Source organism: Pongo abelii, chromosome 16, assembly GCF_028885655.2.
Source record: "Pongo abelii isolate AG06213 chromosome 16, NHGRI_mPonAbe1-v2.0_pri, whole genome shotgun sequence".
Taxonomy (NCBI): Eukaryota; Metazoa; Chordata; class Mammalia; order Primates; family Hominidae; genus Pongo; species Pongo abelii.
Genome location: NC_072001.2, coordinates 36927713 through 36953709, shown reverse-complemented (window position 1 = coordinate 36953709; position 25997 = coordinate 36927713). Strand labels below are relative to the sequence as shown.

Below are 25997 nucleotides of genomic sequence, written 5' to 3'. Positions count from 1 at the left end.
TGCTGGATTGAATACATACACTTCCTTTTAATTGTTTAAGAAATGAACCCTAAAATACCAGTACTGAAACATACAAAGGTAACATTTGATTTTCTCTTTTGAACAAAATTTGTGTGTAATATTAATAAGAGATAATAAAATATTTGTGTTTACTTTTTGAGTAAACTGCAGGGAACAAAGGAGAGGGAAGAGACAGATTTAGTTAGCTTTGTGCCATCTTTATTAAGTCTTTGTTTAGGAAATTGTCTCCTCTCTATCAAAGAGTAAACCTTTTTGTTTTTTCATTTTGGTTAAATGAATGACTATTTTATAGTGACCTATGATCATATTTTGTGATATCAAGTTTTTTAAACCTTTGATATTTGACAAACTTTCCGAAAGCAAAATTGCAAGTTCTAAGTTCAGTCTTCTTGCCTCAAACCTTTTTGGATATTGGGTTCCCTGAAGTCCAAGAGAGACTTATTAGGCTTATTTGGTGTTAGATTTATACAAGGAGGCATTATCAAATGCGAGGTGGTGTTTAACTTTCTTTGGATTATACTTATATAGATGTGGTATTAATATGTGTTCCAGGGCTGGGTGCAGTGGCTCATGCCTGTAATCCCAGCACTTTGGGAGGCCGAGGCGGGCGGATCACCTGAGGTTGGGACTTTGAGACCAGCCTGGCCAGCATGGCAAAACCCCATCTCTGCTAAAAATACAAAATTAGCTGGGCCTGGTGGCGCATGCCTGTAATCGCACTGGAGGCTGAGGCAGGAGAATCACTTGAACCCGGGAGGCAGAGGTTGCGGTAAGCCGAGATCACACCACTGCACTCCAGCCTGGTGACAGAGCGAGACTCTGTCTCAAAAAAAAAAAATGTGTTCCAGGTTGTATGAAATTCCTAAAATTCTGATGTCTTGATTATTATTAATATGTCAGTAATGACGTCTGTGTTACATTTTTGTATGCCACAAAAGTAACCAAATGTCCTTGTCAATTGTGCCTGTCCTGAGATTTTTGTCATTAATTGTATTGCTTTGATTCTTTCCAAAAAGCAGCTGACAGTCAGCTATAATCCAGAGCTTACTTCTTTGGGGAGTTCATGAAAAGGACTCTTGAATGCAGGCCTCTGATAACTCTGGAAATTGTGCCATGAGACTAGAGAGAAAACTTCCAGGACTAACCAAAAGGCTGATGCGTTAATAAAAATTACTAACCCAATATGAAGTAGAGCAGGAGCTGATTGCATGGACAGAACTAATGGAGAACTGAAATAATTGTGTACGCTTTTTGTTTGAAACACTGCTACTTTTTTGTTTTGTTTTTCAGAGTCTGGAAAACTTTCTTTCTTCCCCCTTTTTGAGACAGAGTCTCGCTCTGTTGCCCAACCTGGAGTACAGTGGCACAATCTTGACTCACTGCAACCTCCACCTCCCAGGTTCAAGCAGTTCTCATGCCTTAGCCTTCCAAGTAGCTGGGATTACAGGCATGTGCCGTTATGCCTGGCTAATTTTTGTATTTTTATTACAGATGGGTTTTCACCGCGTTGGCCAGGCTGATCTCGAACTCCTGGCCTCAACTGATCTGTCTGCCTCAGCCTCCCAAAGTGCTGGGATTACAGGTGTGAGCCACCGCACCCAGCTCATTTGAGCTATTTATAGCCTTTAACAGCTGAGTAGAGTATACAGAATTTGAGGTGTATTTCTCTCTGCCTAATTTCTTCAGAATTCATAAATTATTTGTGAATATTCTTTTTTTTTTTAGATGGCATCTTCCTCTGTCACCCAGGCTGGAAGGCAGTGGCATGATCTTGGGTCACTGCAACCTCCACTTCCCAGGTTCAAGCGATTCTCTTGCCCCAACCTACCGAGCAGCTGGGATTACAGGCACTTGCCACCACACCTGGCTGATTTTTGTATTTTTAGTAGATATGGGGTTTCACCATGTTGGCCAGGCTGGTCTCAGACTCCTGACTTCAAGTGATCCACCTACCTTGGCCTCCCAAAGTGCTGGGATTACAGGCGTGAACCACCGTGCCTGGCCTATTTGTGAATATTCTTAATTTGTGGCAATGTGGTTGTTTGCATAAGTTCAATAAGAATCTGTTTTCTTTTATAATGGGACACCAATGGAGGAACTGGTTATTTTTCCAGGACTTTGACTGAAATGGCCTTATGATAGGTTCTAACAAAACCATTTTAGGAGAGCCTATGTGGACAACGATTTTTGCTGTACTTTGTGTGGGTAATCAGGCCAAGTATAGTTGGACTGAAGCTTATTTTACAGGTGGCTTGGTCCTGCTGTGATTTATCTTTGGTGGAAGTGGGGGACTGGAGAGAGAAATATTGTATTTCAGAGGAAAACTATAGCATTAGATTAACCTTTGATTCCTGGGTGGCCATGTTGTTATGGGATCTCTGGGGTGTCGATTTTTCTGGCCAGAACCTCTGTGGCTGCAGTGCCTTTGCCCAAGTTCTTGTCCTGTGTCCAGGAAGAATGAGGTACACAGACAAGTGAAGGGTGAAGAAGAATTTTATTTAGTGTTAGAACAGCTCAGAGGAGTGGGTAGCTCCTCTCTGTAGGCAGGTCGTCCAGTTGAGTGTTCAGCTCTTAGCAGAGAAGAGGCCCTGGAGAGAGTGGCTCCTCTCTGCAGTTAAGTCATTCTGGTATCTCTGCAAGTCTCTGAAGCGCTCAGCAGATAGGGCAGCTTCTCTCTTCCGCTTGGTCGTCTCTGCAGCATTCAGCGGAGCGGGTACTCCTCTCTGCAGCTGGTGGTCCCATCTTCTCCAGCTATCAGCAGAGAAGATACTCCACTCTGCAGCTGGTCGTCCTCTCCTGTCATCTCTCTGCCATCTTTGTCCTCTGGCATCCTCCGCACTGCTCTGGCTGAGCCCAGGGCTTTTGTGGACCTCAGAGGGGAGGAAGTGCCTGCCAGTTGGTCCATGGGCTGCCATGGGTGGGCCCGGAAGAGGCACCACGAGTCCCCATTCTTGTCCTCGGGACTGGCAGCCCAGCCCCCTTCCTTCAGGTCCTCCCTGGCCTGAGGGTGGGGCCTTACTGGGGCCCCTGCCCCCTTCCATCCAGGACTCTTGTCTGTCTCCCGCTGCCATTCATGGCCCTGGGGCTTGGCCCCAACCCTGCCCTCAGATCAGAGCAGGTGCTGGGAGCAGAGAGAGGCCAGGCAGTGGGAGCAGACACCCCTGAGCCTGCAGGGACAGTGGGGGGGATCCTTCCTGGGGCACCCAAGGGTGTAGACTGCAGAGACGCCCTGGTCCTGTGCCTGGGAGGGCAGAGGGCAGCCGCAGCTGCACACGGGAGTTCCCACCCCTCCAGTTTGGAAGAGGCAGGGCTTCCGCCTGTCCCCACCTCCTGCCTGCTTCCTGGAGAAGGAGGCCCAGGTCTGCAGCCATGGGTGCGGTGGCTGCAGCTGCACCCCGGAAGGCAGATCCTGCCTGTCCCTGGCTCCCCAAAGAGCACAGGGAGGCTGGGATCCGCAGCTGCAGTTTGGGCGGCTGTAGCCCACCTGGGCAGGGCTTCTGCTTGCTCAGTAAAGCAGGAGACCTGGGTCTACAACTGCAGCGGCATGGGGACCTCCTGTCCCAACTCAGAAGGGGCGGGGCTCCCACTGGCTCCGTGGAATGTGCAGCCCCAACTGGTCTTCCCTGCTGCAACTGGCATGATGGCGGCAGCCACTGTCATCAGTGTGGTCACTCATGGTATCTAGTTGCCCACAATGCCCCTCCTCAGCATGAAGCAGCCAGGAAGATCAATGACCAGACTCCCCATGATTGAGGGACTAATAAATAGAAAGGAGGGTACTGAAATGGCCCAATTGTCCCATAGAAGTGATGTTTATGGTTTCTTTGAATAAACATAGAAATTGACCCTCCCGGTCTTAAAACTTTGAGAAAGTAACTCTTGTCTTACATGAATTCCTTTCTCAGGAAACCAACCAGCAGGCCTCTCAGACAGTATCATGGAACTAAAACTCACCAGATCATAGCATCTGGACAATGAGACACCAGACCCCTTATCTGTCATGATTGCCCAAGTGGCCACCTGCTTCCTGTTGACCAATTCTTCTTTCTTACCCCTCCCTAATTCCTGTTTTCCTGCATGTAGTTACATTTCTTCCCTGCTATATAAACCCCTGATTTTAGTTGGTCAGGGAGATGGATTTTAGGCCGATCTTCCATTTCCTGAGCTGCAGTGCCTGATTAAAGCCTTCTTCCCTGCATTGTCTCAGTGATTGGCTTTCTGTGTGCCAAGCATCAGGACCTAGACCAAACCCCTGCTGTTCTGGTAACAGTATTTTGAGTGTGATGATATTCATTGTTCACTGGAGGTTATATATCTATAGGTATACATTTATATTAACTAATAATCATTGATTTACAATTTACATTGCATATATAAATACATGAAATGCAGTTGCTGCCCAAGAGAAGTTTTGCAGTCTATTTGGCAAGAGGAGACACACCTGGATTAGTTAGTGCCCAGTCATATCTTACCTTTAGGCCTTCAATTATTTGTAGATTGTTAAGTCTTAAACTGTGCAGTATCACTAAGTACAAAAAGAGATAGTGAAGGAAGAAATCAACGAAGACAAGGATCTAGAGTCCTTCAGAGGACGGCACAGTGGCACATGCCTGTAATCCCAGCACTTTGGGAGGCCAAGGCAGGCAGATCTCTTGAGCCCAGGAGTTTGAGACCAGCCTGGGCAACATGGTGAAATCCCGTCTCTACAAAAAATACAAAAATTAGCTGGGCATGGTGGCAGGCACCTGTAGTCCCAGCTACTTGGGAGGGTGAGGTGGCAGGATCACTTGAGCTTGGGAAGTCAAGGCTACAGTGAGCTGTGATCATACCATGGCACTCCAGCCTAGGCACAGAGCGAGACCTTGTCTCAAAGAAGTGTTTCAAAGAGGAAGATTTGAACTCAAGTCATCAAGAGAGGCTATGATGAAGTAGAAAGGAAGGAAGGAGAAGTTTCAGAGAGAAGAAACATTTTGTTTTAATAAAAATGAAACATGGCCGGTCGCGGTGGCTCACGCATGTAATCCCAGCACTTTGGGAGGCCGAGGTGGACGGATCACGAGGTCAGGAGATCGAGACCATCCTGGCTAATAAGGTGAAACCCCATCTCTACTAAAAATACAAAAAATTAGCCGGGCATGGTGGCCGGCGCCTGTAGTCCCAGCTACTCGGGAGGCTGAGGCAGGAGAATGGCGTGAACCCGGGAGGCGGAGCTTGCAGTGAGCCGAGATCGCCACTGCACTCCAGCCTGGTTGACAGAGCAAGACTCTGTCTCAAAAAAAAAAAAAAAAAAAGAAACATTAGGAGAGACAGGAAGTATTAATACCAAAAGCTATGTTTAAGGATACTTACAATGAGTTTAGGAGTTGTTTTTTTTTTTTTTTATGAGATGGACTCTCACTCTGTTGCCCAGGCTGGAGTGCAGTGGCGCAATCTCGGTTCACTGTGGCGATCTTAGCTCACTGTAGCGTTGGCCTCCCAGGTTCAAGTGATTCTGCTGTCTGAGTTTCCTGAGTGGCTGGGACTACAGGTGCGCACCACCTCGCCCAGCTAATTTTTTTATTTTTTTATTTTTTTTGAGACGGAGTCTCGCGCTGTGTCGTCCAGGCTGGACTGCAGTGGCGCGATCTCGGCTCACTGCAAGCTCAGCCTCCCGGGTTCACGCCATTCTCCTGCCTCAGCCTCCCGAGTAGCTGGGACTACAGGCGCCTGCCACCATGCCCGGCTAATTCTTTTGTGTTTTTTCAGTAGAGACGGGGTTTCACCGGGTTAGCCAGGATGGTCTCGATCTCCTGACCTCCTGATCCACCCGCCTTGGCCTCCCAAAGTGCTGGGATTACAGGCGTGAGCCACTGCGCCCAGCAATTTTTTGTGTTTTTAGTAGAGATGGGGTTTCACCATGTTGGCCAGGCTAGTCTTGAACTCCTGACCTCAGCTAATCCACCCGCCTCGGCCTCCCAGAGTGTTGGAATTAAGGCATGAGCCACCGCACCTAGCCGAGTTTAGGAGTTTCTACCTTTTTCCCTCTGCTTCCTGTAAAAGATTTAATGTGGTAGTTTCTTACGTTTTTGCCCTCTTCTCATAAATGGAATCACTTGATCTCTGCATGGCATTCTAATGTTAGTACTCTGCCAAATTTTGCCTACCACTTTGAAATCACTTGAACATCAAAATATTCTCTCAGGTTTTAAGAATTTGGTAATTAACTTATTTATTCCCCTTTCTCTTTATTCTGGTTTCCTCCTCTATTAAAAAAAATCATATTTTATTGTCTGCAGGTTTTTCTTTCTTTTGGTGTGAGGCAAGGTAAATACATAAATGTCTTTACTTTAATAGATTTAAAAAAGTGAGACTGAGCTGTTTCCAAGGTTATAGAGCTAGTTAAGTGGGAAAGCTGGGAATTTGAACATGGATCTGTTTGACCTAATCTTTTTAGCTGCACCAGCCTTTAAAAATTTGGATGAGTCTTTAATTTTTTACCCAGATTGTAAGTTGTGATACCTACCTGCATGGTAAGTAGAAAGCTTTCCAGAGAGCTGGGAGGGGCAGGAGGAGCCTGGAGGCCTTTGCAAATTAAGTTTTAACTCCCATTGGCCTGACAGCACTTACCCCACATCATTGCATACAAAGGGTACAGAGGGCATCCCCAGTCTGCAGGGTCAGACCCAGCCCACACAGCTGAGAGGAGCAAACAAAACCGGTAGAGCTGGCCTTGGTAGTCGTCAGTCAAAACGAAAATTCCAGATACTTTGAGGAATGTTTCTGGCACCTCCAGGATTGAAGAGTAACCAGTTTCCTGGAGACAAAAGAATGGATGTGGGCCAAGGGGCGCCATATTTCTCAGCTCTGTCAAGCAAATGCCAAGTATCCAAGGAGTCTAGTGAAAAGCCATGGATAGCATGTGCTCTGTGCCCCAATTTATTTTTAAGTCAGATTATTGAGGTATCCTTTCCATGAGTTTTGGCAGTTGTGTAATTACCATCACAATCAAAATACAGAACATGTCCCTCCCCTCAAAAAGTTTCCTCTTATCCTTTAGTAGTCAGCTTCCTTCCCTGTCTCTGGCAATCACTGATATTTTTCTTATCCATATTTAATAGAATGTCATGAAAATGAAGTTGTGTAATATGTAGCCTTTTGAATCTGGCTTCTTTCACTTAGTATAATGCATTTGAGACTTACCCAGGTTGTCATGTTTATTAGTAGTTCATTCATTTTTATTGCTGATAGTCATTTGTATAGAAAAAAAGTCATGAATAAATCAGTCTAGCGTGGTAAACATTTACCTCAAGTGGGGTGAATATACATCCCAATATTCCTGGGACTGATCTGATTTATGCCTATTGTCCCAGCATAATTTTTAATAGTAACTCCTTTCACTCTCAAAAGTGTCCTAGTTTGGATGATAAATTCTATGGTCACTCTAAATGAGGGCATACCGAGATGTGATTATATTTCATTTGCTTTACAGTGCTGTCAAATTTGCCTTCCAGAACACCATAATTATATATGTTTTTATTTCTTATAAGTATTATTGGTGATAATAGCAGTAATAACTTACGTGTAATCTCATTTTGATTTTCACAGTATTCTCATTTTGCATTTGAGAAAACAGATTTAGAATAGAATAAATGACCTGCCAAAAATCATGAGCTAGAAAGTGATAAAAACTGCATCATCTGTTTATACATTCAGCCCTTAATCTCTCATATTAATTGGGAGGCATTACAGTGTATTCATTAAGAATATAGGCAATGGAGACAGAACACCTGGGTTCCAGTGCAGATTCTTACTTGTTTTCGTTGTTTAATCTCAGGCAAATTATTTAATCTTTTTATGCCTTTATTTTCTTACCTATAGAAAGAGGATAATATGTCTTCAGTGCCTACACCTGGCATATGGTAAATTTTTGATAAAGTCTATCTGTTATTTTTAATGATACTGTAAACACCATCGTAGTGGAATCTTTCCCCTGCAAAACGCTTTCTCCTCCCCATCCATATATATATATATATATATATATATATGCTGGAATGTTTTGTGTTTTCTCCTAATTTAAAACATTAATTATTAATTTTTAATAGTAATGTCTCTAATTATGAAGACCTTCAATATTTAAGAGATGAAAGATTAATACGATCTAAAGAGAAACGAGAGTATGTCTTCGATATTTAGATAAATAGTTTAGTCTTGGTGTAGCAAATCAATTCCAAAAACTATGTTTTTTGGAAATCTACATTTTTCAAATTTTATATGTATCTGCTAAAATAAAAATAGGATGATGGCTACGTCTGGGAATCACGGAGTAAAACTGTGTCAACTTCTTAGGGCCTTTTTAATATATTTAAATTCCAGGAAATAGTTTAACATGCAGCATATCCAAATGAACACAATAAAGCATCCATTAAAATCTACAGCACTACTTCGGAAATTCTGTAGTAGTATTTTACCATGAACACTATAGGTAATAATTGTATAGGATGATTTGCAAGGACCGGGAGAAGACTGGTGGCAGGAAAATCAAATAATTGTTACGGTGATTTAGGCTTCAAGTTATGGGGCTATAGTTCTCACAGTGGAAGAAGGAAGATCTGAATGGATCTGTGAAATATTTTGAAGGAAGGTTTTTTGTTTGTTTTGCTTTGGTTTGGTTTTTTTTGGAGACGGGTCTCACTATGTTGCCTAGGCTGGTATCGAACTCCTGGGCTCAAGTGACCGTCCCGCCTCAGCCTCCCAAAGTGCTGGGATTACAGGTGTGAGCCACTGTGCCCTGCCTGAAGGAAGATTTGAGAAAACTTGGTGATTTGTTAGAAGGAAGGAGAAAGGAGTCAAAATAACTCCCATGTTTCCAGTCTGAGAGAATTTTGCCAGTCATTTCAAATGTGACAGCTAGGAAGGGCAGCAAGTTGGTTTGACATTGAAGAGATTTAGATGTGTTGACTTGGACCTAGCAGTGGCTGACCCAGGAGCCAAATACAAAGAAATTAAGGAAGACCTGGGTCGAGAGAAATAACTGAAGCCATGAAAGCATATTTCTTCAATTTTAGTAGAGAGAGGAGCTGCTGGAGGAAAAGGAACCAGAAAAATGGTAAGGGAACAAGGAGAGTCAGGACAACTGTGTCGTATGACACAGAGTCAGGGAAGGGCCATGAAGTGATGAAAGAGCTAAATGGTGATGAAGAATGAGCAATGTCTTTGCAGTTGGCTTGGCTGACTTTGATGAGCATCATCAGTGCTATAGAGGCTCCTATATAGGTTTAATTCAAGATGCATTTTTTTTTTCAGATGAGAGAGCAAAATAAAAGCAAGATTACAAAGAGTTAAAGAGAAAATGGAAGGTAAAAAGCACTCATTGTAGAAATTTGGCAGGAAAGGGAAGCGGAGAAAGAGTATAGGAGTTGATCACGGAAATCTGATCATGTTTGAAAGCAGAAGGGAGGAGTAAGTTCAAAGGGAGAAATCAAAGATTTTTAAAAAGGGTTTGTGGGAGCAAAGTCCAAATTGAGGTGAGAAAGCAACAATTGAGAAAATTAGATGAAGCTGTCCTAATTTTGGAAAAGTTAAAATAGATTCTTCTTATGAAATATTACCTCCATGTATTGGCATTTCCACCTTTTTTGCTGGTTTACTATAAGGGAGTTATACGATTAAGCCATGTTTTATAAGACAGTGATCTCATTAAGTTAAAATATTTATTTCTTCAGATTATAAAAATAATTCATGTTTGTTATAGAAAATAGAAAAACATGTTAAGTGATGGTGGGGGGGAGCACCCATAATCCCACCAGCAATAAATAATTTCTGTTAATGTTTTGATAGACCTTTTTTGATTGGATAGATCTTACCTATATCTCTTTTGAAAAACCTGGATCTTACTATGCATTTAGTTTTCTATTCTGCTTTTTAAAATACTGTTGCTTGCCAGGTGGGATGTTGTGTGCCTCTAGTCTTGGCTATTCTGGAGGCTGAAGTGGGAGAATCTCTTGAGCCTGGGAGTTTGAGGCCAGCCTGGGTAACATATGAGACTTTATCTCTTAAAAAACAAACAAACAAAAATACCATTGCTATGGTTTCAATGTGCGCTCCAGAGTTCACGTGTTGGAAACTTAATCCCCTATTCGACAGTGTTGAGAGGTGGGCCGTTAAGAGGTGATTAGGTCATGAGGTCTCTGTCATTAATGGATTAATATTTTTATCATAGGAGCAGGTTCATTATTGTTAAAGTGGGTTTCTTATAAAAGTAACTTTGGCCCTTTTGCTTTCTGTTTTGCCCACTTACCCTTCTATTTTCCACCATGGGATGAGGAAGCAAAAAGGCCCTTGCTGGATATGGGCCCTTCAGTCTTGGACTTCCAAGCCTCTAGAACTATACAAAATAAACCTCTGTTCTTTATAAATTACCCAGTCTCAGCTATTCTGTTGTAGTAGCACAAAACGAGCTAAGACAACCATTATTTTTGGACTTTGTTCCACTTCACAAAACAGCCTTTGAAAATAGTCTTTTTAATATTCCATTGTAAGCACCAGTCCCATTGAGATCAGCCTTGGCTTTCTTAGATCCATTCTTATCACCTTCTTTTTTTAACCTGATCTGTATTGCATTTTGAAACATAACTACAGATAATACTGCGGTTATTGAAATACTGCATATATTGAGAGTCTGGCAACTGAATTTAGGAGGAAAGGAGGAAGGAATCAGTACGTACAGGCCCTAAAGATTATCCCAGAAAAATCTCATGTTTACCTTCTCTTCTTCTCTCCTTCAGTGAAATCCTTTTTTTTTTTTTTTTTTTTTGAGACAGAGTCTTGCTCTGTCACCCAGGCTGGAGTGCAGTGGCACGATCTCAGCCCACTGCAAGCTCCGCCTCCCAGGTTCACGCCATTGTCCTGCCTTAGCCTCCCAAGTAGCTGGGACTACAAGCGCCCACCACCACGCCCAGCTAATTTTTGTATTTTTAGTAGAGATAGGGTTTCACCATGTTAGCCAGGATCGTCTCGATCTCCTGACCTCGTGATCCGCCCTCCTTGGCCTCCCAAAGTGCTGAGATTACAGGTGTGAGCCACCACGCCTGGCCCACTGAAATTCTTGAAGAAAAAAGTTCATATTCACCCTTCCCTTTCATTTTTTATATGGTAGTCGCCTCATGGGAAAACTTCTGATAAGGCCCCATGAATCTCCTGGTGGGCCTTAGAAAAGAGCGGAAAAGGTTACCCATGTTAGATGAAGGAAGGATGGTAGATAGCTTATAGCTTATGTTCACCTGTCCACCTGTTGTTATCTCCTCAGAAAAATTAGTACTGTCATCTTATTTGGCTTCAATATGCTGTTTAAAGTTGGTTTTTCAGATTGAAAATGTTTATTCTAGTTGAGAACAAATTGAATTCAATTAACGAAAATAGAAATGTGGTTGAATGGCATGGATTCTACGTCCTGTGATCTGCTATTAACTGTCTTTGGGTTAGTTACTTGACATCTCTGGGTTAAAAAAAAATAGGCTAAAGCTTTTACATTCTAAAACCCTTTTACTTCTTATTTACGTATTGTATTATAGTGGTTATAAACTGTTTTCAGCTTCAAGATTCTTGAGAGATAACTACACATACCCTTGGCCATAGTGGGAATGACTGTGTAGTAGTAACTGGAGGAGAAAGTTTCTTTGTACACAACTATGCTTTGATTTTCAAGAGGAGGAATGAAATTGCCTCGTGAAATTACAGAGTTAAATACAGTGTAAGTGATAAATATATTGTAGTATATTAATGGAAAAAGAAAGCTTAACTTGATCTTCAGCTGTAACTTAAGGTGTTACAAACAAAAGTCTAGACATGTTCCATTCCTATATGATGAATTTTTCTCATTATTTTAAGTAGATGTGGAGTATGTGAACACTTCGAGCTGTTTAATCTTTTTTTTTTTTTTTTTTTTTTTTTTTTAAACAGAGTTTCGCTCTTGTCACCCAGGCTGGAGTACAGTGGCTCGCTGCAACCTCTGCCTCCTGGGCTCAAGTGATTCTCCTGCCTCAGCCTCCCAAGTAGCTGGGATTACAGGCGTGCACCACCATGCTCAGCTAATTTTATATTTTTAGTAGAAAGGGGATTTCACCATGTTGGTCAGGCTGGTTTCCAACTCCTGACCTCAAATGATCCACCCGCCTCGGCCACCCAAAGTGCTGGGATTACATGTGTGAGCCACCGTTCCTGGCCTAGAGCTGTTTAATCCTTTGATTTGGCAGCCATTGTAGTAGATTACATAGAAAGATCCCTTTTCATTTTTCTAGTAGGTGATAGCTACTATGGAAAGAGAATTTATCCCTCCAGTTCCTTCTATATGCTTCTGTTTTTCTTCCTTCTCAGGAGAATACCCTAAGGGTATTAGCAAACACTGTATTGTCTTTAAGAAAATATGCACTATATCCAATGTTCAGGATAGTTATATACAGTTAGTGTATTGGCCCCTTCTCAATCTTTTATTCTCTTAAGACCTTATTTCTTTTGTTCCTTTTTTTTTTCATTAAAAGGCTATCATTGCCAGTTTCTATAATCACCGTCTTCAACCCTTAATACCATTTCAGATTCTTCACTTTTTTGTGTATTATCAAATAGCACTTCAAAAGCACATAGAGTCCTGACTTGCTTTAAACTAGTTTTAGTTACATTGTCAAATGCTCTTGGTGGAAAAGGGATAATCCTGTATTGTTGCCCAACAAAGGTGCTGTCAAATATATGAGACATGAAACAAAATGGAATTTGTAGTGTATAAATCCTTTGCAATGAGACTTTACCATTACAATTATGATTTCCTTCACTCCTTTTAAAGCTTTATTGAAGTATAATTTATATAACATAAAATTCACCTGTCTTAAATGTATATACCAAAATGTACAGTTTACTGATTGTAAGTATATTGTAAGTGTACACAGAATTGTGCAGTTGTCAACCCCAGTATAATTTTAGAACATTTCCATCATCCCAAAAAGAAACCTTGTGCCTATATATGCAGTTATTCCCATTCCCATCCTAGCCTAAGACAACCACGAATCTACTTTCTCTCTCTATAAATTTTATTTTTATAGACATTTTCATTTAAATTGAATCATGTAATATGTGGTCTTTCATGTTTGGCTTCTTTCACTTAACACAGTATTCAAACATGTTGTATATGTATTGGTACTACTTTTTTTGTTTTTTGTTTTTTTTTTTGAGACGAAGTTTCACTCTTCTCACCCAGGCTGGAGTGCAATGGCGTGATCTGGGCTCACTGCAAACTCCGCCTCCTGGGTTCAAGTAATTATGCTGCCTCAGCCTCCCAAGTAGCTAGGATTACAGGCGCCTGCCACCACGTCCAGCTTATTTTTTTCTATTTTTAGTTGAGACTGAGTTTCACCATGTTGGCCAGGCTGGTTTTGAACTCCTGACCTCAGGTGACCTGCCCACCTTGGCCTCCCAAAGTGTTGGTATTACAGGCGTGAGCCACCACGCCTGGCCACTTCATTCCTTTTTGTTGCTGAATAATATTCCATACAGATACACCACATTTCGTTTATTCATTCAGCAGTTGATGGACATTTGGGTTGTTTTTTGCTTTTTGGCTATTGTGAATAATGTTGTTATAACATTTGCATACATATCTTTGTTGGGACATATGTTTTTGTTTCTTTTGCATTTTTATGTAGGAGTAGAGTTGCTGGATCATATGATAAATCTGTATTTAATATTTTAAGAAACTGCCATTTTCTCACCCAGGCTAGAATGCAATGGCGTGATCTGGGCTCACTGCAACCTCCGCCTCCCGGGTTCGAGTAATATTTGGAAAATACATTTTCCAAAGTTTGAATGTATTTTTACATTCCCATAGTAATGCGTGAGGGATCCAGTTCTTCCACATCTTTCTCAACATCGTTATTGTCTGTCTTTTTTAGTATAGCCAGTCTAATGGTTACGAAGTATTATCTCATTGCTTGTGCAACAGGTTTGCAAGTAGTTTTGACTTGCATTTTATAATGACTAATGGTGTCAAGTCCTTCATTCTTAAAAAATTTTAGAAAATTATTTTAGCCTATGAAGAAGTAAACATGTCTCCCATATGAAAGGGTGCAGACTATGTACATTATCATCTAGAGAAAAAAATAATTTTATAGATTCTTTAAAAACACATACAGGTTGAGTATTCCAAATCTAAAAATCCAAATCTGAAATGGTCCAAAATCCAAGGCTTTTTGAGCACTGAAATTTTTTGAGCACTCAAAGGGAATGCTTATTGAAGCATTTGGGATTTGGTATTTGGGGCGTGTAACCAGTAAGTATATAATGGACATATTTCAAAATCTGAAAAAATAGAAGATCCAAAACCCTTCTGGTTCCAAGCATTTCAGGATTTCAGGTAAGGGATACTCAGCTTGTATGTACATATAGAGTGTGTGTGTGTGTGTGTGTGTGTGTGTGTGTGTGTGTGTGTGTGTGTGTGTGTGTGTGTTGCTTATTTTATATTTGTATTATATTATTTTTATTGTAATGGAATCTTAGTATGTTGCCCTGGCTGGTCTTGAACTCCTGCACTCAGGCAATCCTCCTGCCTTGTCAGCCTACCACGGTGCTGGGATTACAGGCATGAGCCACCACCCTGGCATGCTTTTTAAAAGTTAATATTTGTGGCCACCTGGTACTTTGGGAGGCCAAGGTGGGTGGATCACTTGGGGTCAGGAGTTCAAGACCAGCCTAGCTAACGTGGCGAAACCCCATCTCGGCTAAAAATAGAAAAATTAGCTGGGTGTGATGGCTGGCACCTGTAGTCCCATCGAGGCAGGAGAATCTCTTGAATGCGGGAGGCGGAGGTTGCAGTAAGCCGAGATCTCACCACTGCACTCCAGCCTGGGCGACAAAGCGAATTAGGAAAAAAAAAAAGTTAGTATTTGCATGATACTTTTTTCCCTCCTTCCTTTTACTTTCTGCATGCCTACATCATTATTTTTGAAGTGAGTTTCTTGTGGACAACATATAATTAGGTCATGTTTCTGAATTTACTCCGTCAATCTCTGGCTTTTAATTAACTAAATGACTTTTAGACTATTTACATATAATACAGTTATCAGTATGTCAGAGCCTAAGTCTATCATTTTATTTTTTGTTTTCTGTTCTCTCTGTTCTTTGGTTTCCCTGGTTTTATTTGTTGGTTTGTTATTTTATTTTGTTTGCCTTTCTCCAGGTTACGTAAACACATTTCTCATTCCATTTTGATTTCCCTATAGTGTTTTTGAGTATAATTCTTGATACAGCTTTTTCAGTGATAGCTCTAGTTATTACATTATACATACATATCACAGTCTACTTATGTGGTCATTTTACCAGTTTGAGTGAAATGTAGAAATCTTACCTCTTTTTATGTCCCTTTAACCTCCACCACTTATCCTATAAAAGTCTTAATTACTTTCTTTACCTGTATTTTGAACAACATCAGATAGTGTTATAATTTTTACTTCAACAATTAAACATAATTTGGAAAACTCAAGAATGAAAGTCTATTGCATTTTCCTTTTTTTTGCTCACCATTTTCTGTCTCCCTGGTGTTCCTAGATTCCTTCTTTCATCATTTGTTTGTTTGTTCATTTGTTTTGTTTGGCTAAAGAGAACTTCCTGTAGTCATTCTTTTAGTCTGCTGGTAACAAATTCTCTTAATTTTCTTTCATGTGAGATTGTCAGTTTTCTTTTCATTCCTGAAGGATATTTTTACTGAACATAGGATTCTGGGTTGACATTTCTTTTCTTATAGCACTTGAAAAATGTGCCATTCCTTCTAACTGTTCCCCAATTGTCTCCATCTCCTCTCTAATGAACACCAGGTATTTATTATAAATTAATTTCATTTTTGTGGATACTTCTTTCCTTATGTGCTCTGATGTATACCAGTTTTCCTCTACTTCTGGCGCACAGCCTTCATCTTGGGACCTTCTTTCATAATCATCCTGGGAAATACCTTCCATATATCCTATTGGATTTCCATTTCTTATCTTTCTTTTTTTTGGTTTATCCTTCTCTTATTGCTTACTGTGAAGACATTTTTGGGAACTCTGTGTATCTGAACATACGTTTCTCTTACCCTCACACTTGATAATTTGGCTGGATATAAAATTTTAGGTTGCCTGAGAATTTTGAAGGCTTTACTCTGTATCTGTCATTTTTACATGACCAAGTTTGGATTTTAGGATTTATTTTTTATTTGTTTGTGTATTTTCACCTTCTCTAGCTTCCCTACTACTCTGAAATTTAGCAATGATGTACCTTGTAGGTGTGTTTTCATCCATTATGATACACTTTCCATCTAGAAATTTATGTCCTTCAACTTTGTACAGTTTTCTTAAATTATCTCTTTGTTTGATTTCTCTTTTACTCTCTTGTACTCTTTCTAAAATTCTCTTTATTTGGATGTTGGTCCCTCTAAACCAGTCTTCTGATTTTTTTTTTCTTCCTATGTTCTGGGAGATAGCTTCAGGTTTCTCTTCCAACTTCTGTTGAGTTTTTTACTATCTTTATTATGTCCTATTTTTAATTTTTAAGAGTATTTTTGTTGAGTTTTTTGTCTCATTTTTGTTTTATAGATGCAATTCTTTCAAATATTTTTTAGAAGTTAGGTTTATCAAAGTACAATTTACATACAATAAAAATTCACCCTTTTTAGTGTATAGCTCTATTAGTTTTGATAATTAGGTAACTACCACCTTAGTTGACATACAGTTCTTTGGAAACAGACCACCATTGATGTTAGTATTTTAGAGAGAAGCGTGTGTGTGTGCGTGTGTGTGTGTGTGTGTGTGTTATAAGATTAGTCAGAATTCCTAAGAAAGTATCCTCTGCACTCTTCCCTGGAGTGTATAAGCCTGGTTGCAAGCCTTGCAAATAGAAAGAAGGTTAGCGGTCTCAACATTTAGTATGTAAACTTTCACTTGATCATCCCCTTTTAGAATATGTTCCTAGGCTGGGTGCGGTGGCTCACACCTGTAATCCCAACACTTGGATAGGCCAAGGTGGGTGGATCATGTGAGGTCAGGAGTTTGAGACCAGCCTGGCCAATATGGTGAAACCCCATCTCTACTAAAAATACAGAAATTAGCCAGGCATGGTGACGGGAGCCCATAATCCCAGGTACTGAGGAGGCTGAGGCAGGAGAATCGCTTGAGCCTGGGAGGCAGAGGTTGCAGTGAGCTGAGATCGCGCCACTGGACTTCAGCCTGGGCAATAGAGTGAGACTCCATCTCAAAAAAAAAAAAGAATATGTTCCTCCCAAGGACTCTGTTTTATGTTTTCTAGAGAATAAAATTCGTTTTTTTACTGGAATGAGAAAGAGGATCTAGTGAGCCAACTGTGTCTTAAATGGATATTCAATCTATCTACTTGTTCTTAGGGTTACCTTTATCTCCACTTCTTTTATTTATTTATTTATTTTTTATTATTATACTTTAAGTGCCAGGCTACATGTGCACAATGTGCAGGTTTGTTACCTAGGTATACATGTGCCATGTTGGTTTGTTGCACCTGTCAACTTGTCATTTACATTAGGTATTTCTCCTAATGCTATCCCTCCCCAACCCCCCACCCCATGACAGGCCCTGGTGTGTGATGTTCCCCGCCCTGTGTCCAAGTGTTCTTATTGTTCAGTTCCCACCTGTGAGTGAGAACATATGGTGTTTGGTTTTCTGCCCTTGTGATAGTTTGCTGATAATGATCATTTCCAGCTTCCTTCATATCTCTGTAAAGGACATGAACTCATCCTTTTTTATGGCTGCATAGAATTCCATGATATATATGTGCCACATTTTCTTAATCCAGTTTATCATTGATGAACATTTGCGTTGGTTCCAAGTCTTTGCTATTGTGAATAGTGCTGCAATAAACATACATGTTCATGTGTCTTTATAGTAGCATGATTTATAATCCTTTGGGTATATACCCAGTAATGGGATCACTGGGCCAAATGTTATTTCTAGTTCTAGATCCTTGAGGAATCACCGCACTGTCTTCCACAATGGTTGATCCAATTTACACTCCCACCAACAATGTAAAAGTGTTCTTGTTTTTCCACATCCTCTCCAGCATCTGTTGTTGCCTGACTTTTTAATGATCGCCATTCTAACTGGCATGAGATGGTATCTCATTGTGGTTTTGATTTGCATTTCTCTGATGACCAGTGATGATGAGCATTTTTTCATGTGTCTGTTGGCTGCATAAGTGTCTTCTTTTGAGACGTGTCTGTACATATCCTTTGCCAACGTTTTGATTGGGTTGTTTGTTTTTTTCTTGACAATTTCTTTAAGCTCTTTGTAGATTTTGGATATTAGCCCTTTGTCAGATGGGTAGATAGCAAAAATTTTCTCCCATTCTGTAGGCTGCCTGTTCACCCTGATGGTAGTTTCTTTTGCTGTGCAGAAGCTCTTTAGTTTAATTAGATCCCATTTGTCTATTTTGGCTTTTGTTGCCATTGCTTTTGGTGTTTTAGTCATGAAGTCCTTGCCCATGCCTGTGTCCTGAATGATATTGCCTAGGTTTTCTTCTAGGGTTTTTATTATTTTGCATCTAACATTTAAGTCTTTAATCCATCTTGAATTAATTTTTGTATAAGGTGTAAGGAAGGGATCCAGTTTCAGCTTTCTACATATGGCTAGCCAGTTTTCCCAGCACCATTTATTAAATAGGGAATCCTTTGCCCATTGCTTGTTGTCAGGTTTGTCAAAGATCAGATGGTTGTAGATGTGTGGTGTTGTTTCTGAGGTCTCTGTTCTGTTCCATTGGTCTATATCTCTGTTTTGGTACCAGTACCATGCTGTTTTCGTTACTGTAGCCTTGTAATATAGTTTGAAGTCAGGTAGCGTGATGCTTCCAGCTTTGTTCTTTTTGCTTAGGATTGTTTTGGCTATGCAGGCTTTTTTTGGTTCCATATGAATTTTAAAGTAGTTTTTTCCAATTCTTTGAAGAAAATCATTGGTAGCTTGATGGGGATGACATTGAATCTATAAATTACCTTGGGCAGTATGGCCATTTTCACGATATTGATTCTTCCTATCCATGAGCATGGAATGTTCTTCCACTTGTTTGTGTCCTCTTTTATTTCGTTGAGAAGTGGTTTGTATTCTCCTTGAAGAGGTCCTTCACATCCCTTGTAAGCTGGATTCCTAGGTATTTTATTCTCTTTGTAGCAGTTGTGAATGGGAGTTCACTCATGATTTGGCTCTGTTTGTCTGTTATTGGTATATAGGAATGCTTGTGATTTTTGCATATTGATTTTGTATCCTGAGACTTTGCTGAAGTTGCTTATCAGCTTAAGGAGATTTTGGGCTGAGACAGTGGGGTTTTCTAAATACACAATCATGTCATCTGCAAACAGAGACAATTTGACTTCCTCTTTTCCTAATTGAATACCCTTTATTTCTTTCTCTTGCCTGATTGCCCTGGCCAGAACTTCCAACACTGTGTTGAATAGGAGTGGTGAGAGAGGGCATCCCTGTCTTGTGCCAGTTTTCAAAGGGAATGCTTCCAGTTTTTGCCCATGCGGTATGAGATTGGCTGTGGGATTGTCATAAATAGCTCTTATTATTTTGAGATATGATTCATCAATACCTAGTTTATTGAGAGTTTTTAGCATGAAGGGCTGTTGAATTTTTGTCAAAGGCCTTTTCTGCATCTATTGAGATAATCATGTGGTTTTTGTCGTTGGTTCTGTTTATGCGATGGATTATGTTTATTGATTTGCATCTGTTGAACCAGCCTTGCATCCCAGGGATGAAGCTGACTTGATTGTGGTGGATAAGCTTTTGATGTGCTGCTGGATTCGGTTTGCCAGTATTTTATTGAGGATTTTCGCATCAGTGTTCATCAGGGATATTGGTCTAAAATTATCTTTTTTTGTTGTGTCTGTGCCAGGCTTTGGTATCAGGGTGATGCTGGCCTCATAAAATGAGTTAGGGAGGATTCCCTCTTTTTCTATTGATGGAATAGTTTCAGAAGGAATGGTACCAGCTCCTCTTTGTACTTCTGGTAGAATTCGGCTGTGAATCCGTTTGGTCCTGGACTTTTTTTGGTTGGTAGGCTATTACTTATTGCCTCAATTTCAGAGCCTGTTATTGGTCTATTCAGCAATTCAACTTCTTCCTGGTTTAGTCTTGGGAGGGTGTACGTATCCAGGAATTTATCTATTTCTTCTAGATTTTCTAGTTTATTTACATAGAGGTGTTTATGGTATTCTCTGATGGCAGTTTGTATTTCTGGGGCATCAGTGGTGATATCCCCTTTATCATTTTTTATTGCATCTATTTGATTTTTCTCTCTTTTCTTCTTTATTAGTCTTGCTAGCAGTCTATCAATTTTTTTGATCTTTTCAAAAAACCAGCTCCTGGATTCATTGATTTTTTTGAAGGGTTTTTTGTGTCTCTCCTTCAGTTCTGCTCTGATCTTAGTTATTTCTTGCCTTCTGCTAGCTTTTGAATTTGTTTGCTCTTGCTTCTCCAGTTCTTTTGATTGTGATTTTAGGGTGTCAATTGTAGATCTTTCCTGCTTTCTCTTGAGGGCATTTAATGCTATAAATTTCCCTCTACACAGTGCTTTAAATGTGTCTCAGAGATTCTGGTACGTTGTGTCTTTGTTCTCACTGGTTTCAAAGAACATCTTTATTTCTGCCTTCTTTCATTATTTACCCAGTAGTCATTCAGGAGCAGGTTGTTCAGTTTCCATGTAGTTGTATGGTTTTGAGTGAGTTTCTTAATCCTGAGTTCTAATTTGATTGCACTGTGGTCTGAGAGGCAGTTTGCTGTGATTTCTGTTCTTTTACGTTTCCTGAGGAGTGCTTTACTTCCAACTATGTGGTCAATTTTGGAATATGTGCGATGTGGTGCTGAGAAGAATGTATATTCTGTTGATTTGGGGTGAAGAGTTCTGTAGATGTCTGTTAGGTCAGCTTGGTGCAGAGCTGAGTTCAAATCCTGGATATCCTTGTTAACCTTCTGTCTCACTGATCTGTCTAATATTGACAGTGGAGTGTTGAAGTCTCCCATTGTTATTGTGTGGGAGTCTAAGTCTGTTTGTAGGTCTCTAAGGACTTGCTTTATGAATCTGGGTGCTCCTATATTGGGTGCATATATATTTAAGATAGTTAGCTCTTCTTTGTTGAATTGATTCCTTTACCATTATATAATGGCCTTCTTTGTCTCTTTTGATCTTTGTTGGTTTAAAGTCTGTTTATAAGAGACCAGGATTGCAAACCCTGCTTTCTTTTTGCTTTCCGTTTACTTGGAAGATCTTCCTCCATCCCTTTATTTTGAGTCTATGGGTGTCTTTGCACATGAGATGGGTCTCCTGAATACAGCATGCCGATAGGTCTTGACTCTTTATCCAGTTTGCCAGTCTGTATCTTTTAATTGGGGCATTTAGCCCATTTACATTTAAAGTTAATACTGTTATGTATGAATTCGATCCTGTCAGTGTGATGCTAGCTGGTTATTTCACCTGTTAATTGATGCAGTTTCTTCATAGCATCGATGGTCTTTACAATTTGGCATATATTTGCAGTGGCTGGTACCGGTTGTTCGTATCCATGTTTAGTGCTTCCTTCAGGAGCTCTTGTAAGGCAGGCTTGGTGGTGACAAAATATCTTGGTATTTGCTTGTCTGTAAAGGATTTTATTTCTCCTTCACTTATGAAGCTTAGTTTGGCTGGATATGAAATTCTGGGTTGAAAATTCTTTTCTTTCAGAATGTTGAATATTGGCCCCCACTCTCTTCTGGCTTGTAGGGTTTCTGCCGAGAGATGCGCTGTTAGTCTCATGGGCTTCCCTTTGTGGGTAACCTGACCTTTCTCTCTGGCTGCCCTTAACATTTTTTCCTTCATTTCAACCTTGGTGAATCTGACAATTAAGTGTCTTGGGGTTGCTCTTCTTGAGGAGTATCTTTGTGGTCTCTGTATTTCCTGAATTTGAATGTTGGCCTGCCTTGTTAGGTTGGGGAAGTTCTACTGAATAATACCCTGAAGAGTGTTTTCTAACTTGGTTTCATTCTCCCCGTCACTTTCAGGTACACCAATCAAACATAGATTTGGTCTTTTCACATAGTCCCATGTTTCTTGGAGGCTATGTTCGTTTCTTTTCACTCTTTTTTCTCTAATCTTGTCTTCTTGCTTTATTTCGTTAATTTGATCTTCAATCACTTATATCCTTTCTTCCACTTGATCAAATTGGCTATTAAAGCTTGTGTATGCTTTATGAAGTTCTCGTACTGTGATTTTCAGCTCCATCATGTCATTTAAGCTCTTCTCTACACTGGTTATTCTAGTTAACCATTTGTCTAACCTTTTTTCAAGGTTTTTAGCTTCCTTGCAACAGGTGAGAACATGCTCCTTTAGGTTGGAGAAGTTTGTTATTACCGATCTTCTGAAGCCTAATTCTGTTAGCCTGTCAAACTCATTCTCCATCCAGTTTTGTTCCCTTGCTGATGAGGAGTTGTGTTCCTTTGGTGGAGAAGAGGAGTTCTGATTTTTTGAATTTTCAGCCTTTCTGCTCTGGTTTCTCCCCATCTTTGTGGTTTTGTCTACCTTTGATGTTTGATGTTGGTGACTTATGGATGGGGTTTTGGTGCGGATGTCCTTTTTGTTGATGTTGATGCTATTCCTTTCTGTTTGTTAGTTTTCCTTCTGATAGACGGGCCCCTCAGCTGCAGGTCTGTTGGAGTTTGCTGGAGGTCCACTCCACACCCTGTTTGCCTGGGTATCACCAGCAGAGGCTGCAGAACAGCAAATATTGCTGCCTGATCCTTCCTCTGGAAGCTTCGTTCCAGAGGGGAACCCACCTGTATGAGGTGTCAGTCAGCCTCTACTAGGAGATGTCTCCCAGTTAAGCTACACAGGGGTCAGGAACCCACTTGAGGAGGCAGTCTGTCCGTTCTCAGAGCTCAAACGTTGTGCTGGGAGAACAACTGCTCTCTTCAGAGCTATCAGACCGGGAAGTTTAAGTCTGCAGAAGTTTCTGCTGCCTTTTGTTCAGCTATGCCCTGACCCCAGAGGTGGAGTGTATAGAGGCAGCAAGCCTTGCAGCTGCAGTTCGAGCTTCCGCCGGCCGCTTTGTTTACCTACTCAAGCCTCAGCAGTGGCGGACGCCCCTCCCCCCGCCAGGCTATCTCATACTATCGCAGGTCTATCTCAGACTGCTGCGCTGGCAGTTAGAAAGGCTCTGTGGACGTGGGACCTGCCAAGCCAGGCGCGGGATAGAATCTCCTGGTCTGCCATTTGCTAAGACCGTTGGAAAAGTGCAGTATTTGGGCTAGAGTGTCCCGTTTTTCCAGGTACAGTCTGTCACGGCTTCCCTTGGCTAGGAAAGGGGAATCTCCTGATCCCTCGCACTTCCCAGGTGAGGTGACGCCCTGCCCTGCTTCAGCTCGCCCTCTGTGGGCTGCACCCACTGTCCAACCAGTCCCAGTGAGATGAACCAGGTACCTCAGTTGGAAATGCAGAAATCACCCGTCTTCTGCGTCGATCACCCTGGGAGCTGCAGACCGGAACTGTTCCTGTTATAATGGCCATCTTGGAACGGACTCGCCATCTCTACTTCTTGATGTTCTTGGTATTGCCAGTTTCTGAATGTTTGGGGGATTCTGCATTTCGCTTTCCTCATTGCCAATTTAGGATCTGGATTTCTCACATCTGCTGAGTCAGTTACTACTTTTATTTATTTATTTATTACTAATTATTATTTTTTTGAGACAGAGTCTTGCTCTGTCACCCAGGCTGGAGTGCAGTGGCATGATCTTGGCTCACTGCAACCTCAGCCTCCCGGGTTCAAGCAATTCTCTTGCCTCACCTCCCAGGTAGCTGGGATTACAGTTCCTACCACCATGCCCTGCTAATGTTTGTATTTTTGTAGAGACAGGGTTTCATCATGTTTGACAGGCTAGTCTTGAACTCCTGACCTCAGGTGATCCACCTGCCTCGGCCTCCGAACTTGCTGGGATTACAGGCGTGAGCCACCACACCTGATCAAGTTACCACCTTTAGCTTTGCAGTTTCCAAAATGTTATTGCCATCACCTGAACTTTTCCTGTCTTTGTCCTCATGGGTTTTATGTCTTTACAAACCTTTTATTGTCATTTAATCAGTTTTCAAGGAAGGGTAGAGGTAATTGCATGTGTTCAATCCATTGTCTTTTAAACTAAAAGTCCCCTTTTTTGAAAAAAAAAAAAAATCTCACATTGTAGCATTGTGGACAAGACCCTTTGTGATCTAACTTCTATCTCTAGCCTCATTTAAGTCGCCCCCAGCGTAAGCTCCAGCCACAAGTGTCTACTTAAGAGATTGCCAAACAAACCGTGTTGCTTCATGCCTTTCAGTTCTGCACATGCTATTTTGTCAGTGTGCTGATTTGTCTGAGTGTCCCTGTCAGGGTACTTATTGTATTATTGCATTTATTTATTTACTTTTCAAAAAATCTCACTCTAGAGGTTTCTTAACCTGGGATACAGGTGGAAGGGTCGTCCATGAATTAGCTGTAAGAAATCTTAGAAAACGCTGAAATTATTTGTAAAATTTCATGTGTATATTCATATTTTTGGAGAATTGAGAATATGCCTCAGAAATACTTGTGAAGCTTTTTAAAAATATAATTGCCTTGGGCTCCAGTGCAGAGAGTGACAGTATTATACTGAGTTACAGTCTCTTAAGTTAGGGCCCACAAAAATCCATTTTCAAAAAGTTTCCTAAATGATTCTTTAAAACAGGATCTCTGAGCATCATCTACATTAATGCTGGGTCCTGGCTTATAGTGAATGCTTAGTAGATGTTTAAAGAAAGAATAAGGGAGGAACTTACATTCAGGGCATGACCTAAAATAAATTTCCAATGTGAAACCAGAGTGCAAGTGAGAAAATCACAAATTTCCTCTGTTACATAAATTAAGTCATAACATTTGTTTCCATCACCACCCCCTCTTTAGACCCTCTTTAGATATAATTAGTAAAATAGGAGGGCATTGATTTTTTTTTTTTTTCAAAGGTAGAGGAGAGCTTTGGAGAGCTGTCTGCAAAAACGAAAGAAGAATTTAAGGATTAGGCATAGGACAAGTCAGTTGTATGTAGTCCAATTTTGTTTCCTCTCATTGCTTAGGGTTATATTTGACCCAGTGATTTAGTTGCACAGTTTTAGGTTTCTGTACATTTGGATGTCATAGATACCACCACCTTTACACCTTATTTCATAACCTGTGCGTTTAATAAATGGCTAGTGACATGGAAAATGGGGAGACTGATGTGTTGCTTTGGCAAAAAAAATACATACAATATTATTGTCACTGGTTCCAACTAAAGAATGAGGACAGGCTGGGCACAGTGACCCATGCCTGTAATCCCAGCACTTAGGGAGGCCGAGGCGGATGCATCACCTGAGGTCAGGAGTATGAGATCAGCCTGACCAACATGGTGAAACCCCGTCTCTACTAAAAAAATATAAAATTAGTCGGGCATGGTGGCACAAGCCTATAATCCCAGCTACTTGGGAGACTGAGGCAGGAGAATCGCTTGAACCCAGGAGGCAGAGGTTGCAATGAGCCAAGATTGTGCCGTTGCACTCCAGCCTGGGCAATGGAGCAAAACTCCATCTCAAAAAAAAAAAAAGAATGAGGACAGAAAGATAATTTCCTGGAATGCCTTGCCTTGTGCTTCCTCTATGTTTAAGGTTTTTAAAAATGTGTAAATTAAAATGATGTCCTCTGCCTTTTTTATATAGCATTGTGCTACTGTTGTATGTTTGTGTGTGTGTTAAAAATGATCAGACTCTTTATGCTTTTTTAATTTTCTATTTTATTTTATTGTCTAGGTACTTAAGAGATTATGGCATTGGAAACCCACAATGTTAAAAAACGGAACTTTTGTAATAAAATTGAGGATCATTTCATTGATCTTCCTAGAAAAAAGATCTCTAATTTCACTAATAAGAACATGAAGGAGGTAAGTCTATGGTTT

General features: G+C 40.7%; 1 protein-coding gene across 17 annotated transcripts in view; it reads left to right on the top strand.

Annotated features, from left to right (window-relative positions):
- KATNBL1 (katanin regulatory subunit B1 like 1) overlaps window positions 1-25997 on the top strand; it is a 68794-nt gene that overhangs the window by 19873 nt on the left and 22924 nt on the right. For 6 of the 17 annotated variants that reach the window (XM_002825257.5, XM_024232705.3, XM_024232710.3 and 3 more), the window contains exon 2: window positions 25852-25982. In XM_002825257.5, coding sequence (XP_002825303.3) covers window positions 25866-25982 — 117 coding nt within the window. In that variant the 5' untranslated portion in view covers window positions 25852-25865. Of the gene's footprint in view, window positions 1-11570; window positions 11750-23330; window positions 23609-25851; window positions 25983-25997 lie in introns of all 17 variants that reach the window. The other 11 variants (XM_063716558.1, XM_063716554.1, XM_063716556.1 and 8 more) reach the window with 4 other exon arrangements.